Source organism: Atractosteus spatula, chromosome 6 (genome assembly GCF_055471065.1).
Source record: "Atractosteus spatula isolate fAtrSpa1 chromosome 6, fAtrSpa1.hap1, whole genome shotgun sequence".
NCBI classification, from domain to species: Eukaryota; Metazoa; Chordata; class Actinopteri; order Semionotiformes; family Lepisosteidae; genus Atractosteus; species Atractosteus spatula.
Genome location: NC_142711.1, coordinates 53,283,683 through 53,290,691, shown reverse-complemented (window position 1 = coordinate 53,290,691; position 7,009 = coordinate 53,283,683). Strand labels below are relative to the sequence as shown.

The window sequence follows — 7,009 nt, the reverse complement described above, 5'->3', positions numbered from 1 at the left end:
GTTTAAAACATGAAGGGGGACAAGCCAGTAAACAAGTAGCGACCCCCCCCCCCTCCCCCCTTCCTCCAATCTCGGGATTTTCCCCCATCTCATTAAATTATATTTATGCAATATATGAGCAATGAATTATGGGTATATTCCATTGTATATGTCCATTTCAGCAGCCTGTTAACGTGGTGTCATATCACGGCATGGTAAAGAAGGACTCTGCAATCTGTACTGGACCAGAAGCGTCTTCAGCTGCTAAGCAGCACGGGGACTTTTTTTTTTTGTGCTCATTTCTGGGGTTTTTTTTTTATGAGAACGCTATAGCTTTAAAAAGGGAGTAAAGACGAGGACTGGAGTGCTGTCATTTAGCGGAGAGTCACGGTGTCACGTGTTGAAATTCCTCGCACCCCATTGGTCCAAGGCACGTGTCTAGGATACCGGACTGCAACGTCACCCGGGGGACTCGTATTAAAAATAAGAACAAAAATCCAGAGTGAAAGTATTTCAGGATCAGTTAGCACCTCTTTATTTAACCTTAGTTTAGATATTGAAGCACAACTATTGGATTCACTCGGAAAACGGAGCGCGCCGACTTGGCTGACGTGAAAATGTGTGTGGTTTTTTAAAAGGAAAGAAATTAAAAGGATAGTCCAGTTTGGGAATTAACGAACAAAAAAAAAAACTATGCTTTTTCTTTGTGAAAACGATAAGAAAGGGGTGCTCGGTGTTTAAAAACAAAAACCCAAACAAACAAGTGTTGATATCTAAAAGATTTTTTTTCCTTCTGTTAAAAAAAAAAGGGTGGAAAAGTAGACGAAATCTCCCTGAAACTGGAATTTGATTGTACACTTGAGTGCCGGAGAGCAAGAAAGGGGTTAAAGACAGAGAATTGGAAAGTGTATCACTATGGAAGAGAACGATCATAGTAACAGAGAAGCGGACCCTCAAGAGTCGGGAGACGAGTCCAACAGAGCAATTATTCCACTTTTACAAGCGCCCGGGAACCTCCAGCTCCCGCACCGCATCACTAACTTTTTCATCGATAACATTTTGCGACCGGACTTCGGGCGGAGGAAAGAGGTAACCTTCGGTCGCGATCAGAGCCATGCCTCTCGCAGGGAAAACCTCACCCCCTCGGCACCAGGGACGGGGCAGGTCGGAGGGACTGTGGCAGGAGAAGGCAGCTCCAACCCGCACCCTGTCAACGGGGCAAAGAAAGGCGATATTGCCATCGAGGAACCTTTGAATTCCCGGGGAGAAAGTGGTGAACAGTGTCTGAGCTCAGACTCGGATAGCTCCCAAGCCAGCTCGACAACACCTTCACAGCCCATGCTGTGGCCCGCCTGGGTCTATTGTACTAGATATTCGGATAGGCCCTCGTCAGGTAAGGATCTGCGATCGCGTCCGGATACTTGCTCCATACGCCACGGACTTCATTGTCTCTGAGGATTTCCATATCTATTTCTTTAAAAACAAAACAAAAAAAAAAGACACCCCACCCCCCCAAATAAAATAAAATAAATAAATAACCAGCCAACCAGTGATTTCCTGGAAACTAGTGTTGATTTTTTTTTTCACATGATAGTTTGGAAATTATCTGGTTGGCTGACCCAGTGCACTGGAAAGGAGGGCTTGTTAACACAGAAACCTTGATTCCTGTTAAAGACACAGCACGTCGAGCTCCAGTTTTTTTTTTTCTTTACGATTTCTGCAGGCAAATGCATCACTTATCGTAATTATTCGCATTTTTTTGCCTGTAAAACCGCAGAAAAAAAAATATCATTCCATTAGAAATATTATTAAACGAGTCATAATACTGAAGATGCCGAGTTCTGTGTAGAATGATCCATTTTCTTTAAAACATTTATAGTGCTAGAAAATATCAGATTCTAAAATAAATTAAATTTACTACATAACATTTGACAGTATTCTAAGTGGCCTAAATATAAGCGCATACATTTATTTTGTTTTATTTAGAATGCATTTTTTGTGCCTTTTTAAGGCACTCGTTGTGTTGTTTTGTATTTTTTTATATCCGAAAAAAACATGAAATAAATTTATTATTCTCAGTGTTTTTAAATCTGAAAATAACACTTGACTAGATTAAAAAGAAAATCTGAGCAATTTAAGAGGCAATTTCATTAATAACTGCTTTCACATTTGAAGTAGTTAAATTACTTTAAATGTATTATTTAAATAAACATTAGTCAGTCAAAGCTTGGAAATGCAAAACTCATTTTAGCCTATTTATAGAAAATAAATACGATAAACATTTAAGGCTGTAAATTCAGAAATTATTCATCACGAATACGATAGTGTGGTGGATAATACGATTTTTTGGTTTAAAGAGACAGTTACATCAGCCTAAGTATTTTTTTTAAAATAAAATGAGTAGCGGGGAGTTTTTCAAGGAATGAAATGTAGTTTTGCGCCATTGTTCCCTCGTAGCCTTTGTTAATATTTAATTAGCATATTTTGTGACAAAGGCGTAGGCCTTCTATACCAAGCGTATTTTCGTACAAATTATGAATTGCAATAGGAACACAGATGCTAACATGCGTATATCCACATATTCTTAGGCTACATAAATTGACGCACTCGCAAATTATTAACTTAAATCCACGATTCAAGATATTGTTTTTATTTTCTATGGTAAAAAACAACAATGTATAACTTTTTTTTTAATTGGACGTGGATGCGTTTACCTCCCTCATCTCGAAACTCGTTTGCCTTGAATATATTAAACGCTTTTTAAAGAGTATTAGTGCGCAAAAGCAACGAAAACCGTTCATCTCCCTTCCAAGGGTTTTCATCAATTAATTCGCCGCTTTCCGCTTTGATTATTTATCCTTATTATTTATATTCAGACATTACACTTATTTTCGGTCAAAACCCGCATAGTTCCCTTGAAATAAAAAAAAAGATTTCAAATACTAAACGGGTTGAATTGGAATAAACTAGAAAGGAATCAAAACTGCACTATTTATAAGTTGTCTTTTTCTGTTTTGTACAGTTATAATAAACCCAACTTCTTTTCGTCACTGACAGAATTTGACTGTAGTGTTTATTTAATAACAGTTTCAACCCTAGGATCGATAACGTCGTCGTCGTCCCCCCCCCCCCCCCCCAAAAATGTGAAAATTAAGATTTCGATACGATCAAACTTAAGGGCCTGCTTTAATACAAACGCTTACTCGTTACGGCATCATGATGTGCTTCACAATCAATTCTACGGAACACGCCTATGGCCTATATATGGGAGAAATCCACGAGTGGGGCAAATATGTTATTTTAAACCCGTCTTGACGCGTTTCGGGCATTAGTACGAACAGCGGACGTGTTCTCGAACTTACTGTAAAATCCGTCCGGTTGAAAAATCGGGAGGCTATATTCAGAACTTTTTTTATTATTATTATAATTTTGTGATTTAGAGGTACATGAGATAAAAACGGGTCGGCTGTTTCTTTTTTTTTTACCTTGTCAAATGAACTTCGCAGTTCAATGGCTACAGGGAGGAATCACGCACCTCCTTTCCCTCGCTCAGTATGCGCGCACGCACACACCACGTCCACTATCAACACCCTCCTTCTCCCCACCTCTCCCTCTCCACACAAGCGGTTTGTGTTTTAGCTTGAATATACATCTGCCTCATCATCATCATCATCATCATCATCGCCATCATTACTACTCCACAACTCCTACTACTACTACTAATAATAATCACAGTCGTAATCATCAGCACCACCACCACCACCACCTTCATCATCAATATCAGTCGAAACAGATTTCACGTGTGAATAGCCCCCGAATACGAGAGTACATGTCTGTACATGTGAAGAATTATTGTTGTTTTGTTGTTGTTGTTGTTGCTGTTGCTGTTTTAAAGGGGGGGGATTGTAGGGGAAGGAGGGGCTGGTGAAGGACTCGCAACATTAAACCGATTCCCAATTGTATTTGATGATGTTCAGTTGTAAGGGAGTCGCCGAGCAGGCCCGCCGTTCGCCATGTGTGTTTCTTGAAAGCCGAAAGCGTAATTACACGTTTCTTGTCTCTTATAAACCACAGGACCCCGCTCTCGTAAACCAAAGAAGAAAACCGCCAGCAAAGAGGATAAGCGACCAAGGACAGCCTTCACAGCTGAACAGCTCCAGAGACTAAAAGCTGAGTTTCAGACAAACCGGTACCTGACCGAACAACGGAGGCAAAGCCTGGCCCAAGAACTCAGTCTAAATGAATCTCAAATCAAAATCTGGTTTCAAAACAAAAGAGCCAAAATTAAGAAAGCCAGTGGAAATAAGAACTCGCTGGCTTTGCACTTAATGGCGCAGGGACTGTACAATCACGCCACGACACCGAAAGATGACAAATCAGACAGCGATTAACTTAAAAGAAAACAGAGAAAATATACAATGCAATAATTTCATAGAATAAGGGCCAGTGTATAAAATATACCAGCATTAATGGTTTAAAAATATGTATCAGATATAATTCTGCAATATTCTGTATATATTATTTACAAGTAAGGTGTTGTAAAAACTTACGTTTTTCAATCTATGATCACTTTTGTCGTTTGTTTTCTGAAATTTTAGATGCTTCTTTTAAAAAAGAGTGTTTTCATTACATTTTATACCAAGCGCTTTTGATGGGCACTTGACGTCTAAACACGTTTGACGGTGAAAAATGAAAAACCAACTTGCTGAAGTCCAAAGATTTTTTCTGCTGCATTCAGGCAACTGTGAATTTAAATAAATTGCTGATTGTTGTGCGATATTTTATTTTTTGTTTGATTTTCGTATTGTTTTATTTGTTTTGTTGTTCTATTTGGCTGGTTGTTTTGATTTTGTTGATTTTTGTATTGTGTGACGAGGACATAAGCAAAAGTTGTGATTTTATGAAGAGACTCAGTTACACATTTGATGTAGGCCCATACGTATTTGTGGTCAGCTCAAATCTTGAAAGAGTTTTCAATGCTTAAGCGTGTACTATGGGGGAAAAAAAAACATCACCGATTAATAATGCGTGCCGGAAATTTTTTAAAAAGTTTTTACGATTACAAAAACTGAAATAATTCAGAATAAGCAGGCCCATTTCGTCATACACAATCCGTTCGGTACTGAAATGAAATCAATGTGCGTTCAAACAGGGTAACGTTGGAATAAGAAATAATAAAAGTATTTTTCTAACACAGTAACGTTTTTATAACATAGACTGGCGTGATCAAAACTAGGTAACTGTGTCACCATGTCAACTGAGTGTTCCCCGATCGAAAACATGCTCTTCGGACGTTTTCGAGTCAAATGTTTCAGTACGTATATTGCTGTAAAATATATTTGCAATCATTTTCTAAATTCTGAGATGTCACTAAAACAATCGGCGCGATTTTAATATTTACACGCTTTAAAAACGCACAAATTCAATAAAGACTCAATAAATGACGAATCTCCGATTTCATGTGACCTGTTTTATCGTATTTCAAGAACTACACATTTTCAGATTTACAGGAAAAACGTTTATTATATTAAAGAGCAATACAATTATTTGACAATTTTTGTAGTGCGAAAAGTTCGCATTTATATAACACTGCCTAAGACCTGTTAGCATAAAGACAATGATTTAATATTCTTACGCTACACTCTTGGTACTTGGACATACATAATGTCAGTGCCCAAACAAAGGACGTTTATGCACGTTCGAATATATCTGATAAGGATTCAAATAAGTTTCTCCCTCGTGTATTAAAATAGAGAAAGGATACCGCTTTGTTGTTGTTTGCAATGAACTGAGTATTTGTTGACTTTGTATTTATATAGATTATATTGAAAATCTATCCAATGACCCATTTTGCTTTTTCGAGAGTAGATTCTGGGGTGTTTACACTACTTATTTATCATGCAATAACGTTTTTCTTTTGGTGAATGAAGACGTTTTTGGGGCCCGTGCATGAGAGCTGCAATTTGATTACCTGTATAAACCTGGAACCTAGGCGACGACATTAAGATGAGGTTTTTACGTTTTAGACTGTATCCATACCAAATTGTGGATTTTTTTGTGTGATTTGTGTTTAAGTGTATATCTGAAAAGTGTGTATGAATTTGAATCCACCAAACTAAACACACTTTGCCTTAAAAGTTCAAATGTGAACTTTTTACATCTCTTTTATGAAACAGAACTGTGCTGAAAACAAAAAAAAAGTATTACATTAAATGCATTCTAGTCGTGTCAAAAATGCCTTTTATTTTAATAGCTGGGACGACACACTTCGAACAGCTAAAAAGTCTATAGAGAAATATGTAAAAAATAATATTTGCGTTGAGTACAACGCGATGGATTTTTATTTTATGTGTTTGTTTTAAAGTATTCTTTGGTATAAAAATATAATGTAAATACTTTGTATCATTTATGTTTAATTGTGTAATTAACTGCCTCCTCAGAACTGGAAAAGCAAATAAACCTCGAAGATAATATTCTTTGTTGCACATCTTTCTTTATTTTGGAACTCAAGTTTAAGTAGCGGGGTCAAGTCCTCAAACTGACGAAGTTAAGGGCGCCATTGTAGCTGTTTTACTGCTACAAACGTTTATGCGTTGAATGTTTTAACCTGTACACAACACACTACAATTTTGAAAATATTTCTTTGGAAAGAACCGCATTTACGCCTTTCGACGGAAATGACGTCACTGTCATCTAATTAGATCGACTTTATAGGACTGGGCAGCACACATCTCGAGAGCTGAGTAAAATGCAGTCCATCTTTGTGTTCGTCTGTAAAAACACACAAACACAAATCGCAAACTCGGATAAAATGCAAAGTAGATTCATTTATTCGAACCTGAAAAGAACTAGTTCATAAGGAGCTTTTTCAAGAGCCATCACCGTAGTTGAGCACAGAAAAGGGAGAAAAGACATTGTCAGGTCTTGTGATTTGCTTTGCAGTAGGCCTGTACGTACCTTTGTAAATTTGGCCTGAGATACTTGCTTTCTCTCGGTAAATAAATACGTGAAAAAATATCTGGATAAAATT

The 7,009-nt window shown here is 37.5% G+C and overlaps 1 protein-coding gene across 1 annotated transcript; it reads left to right on the top strand.

The window, feature by feature from the left end:
* The first annotated feature begins 894 nt into the window (after positions 1-894).
* LOC148833045 (homeobox protein engrailed-2b-like) lies at positions 895-6,449 on the top strand. Its single transcript, XM_088919103.1, has 2 exons — positions 895-1,372; positions 4,054-6,449. The coding sequence occupies exons 1-2, from the start codon at positions 895-897 to the stop codon at positions 4,368-4,370; spliced, it is 795 nt and encodes a 264-aa protein (XP_088775229.1). The 3' UTR covers positions 4,371-6,449.
* The last annotated feature ends 560 nt before the right edge of the window (positions 6,450-7,009 follow it).

What these genes read in the sequence shown, in the direction of transcription:
- LOC148833045 (XM_088919103.1), top strand. Translation starts at nt 895, where the DNA reads ATGGAAGAGAACGATCATAGTAACAGAGAAGCGGACCCTCAAGAGTCG. An exon ending in TTCGGATAGGCCCTCGTCAG is followed by an intron (nt 1,373 to 4,053) that starts GTAAGGATCTGC and finishes TATAAACCACAG; the next exon opens with GACCCCGCTCTCGTAAACCA.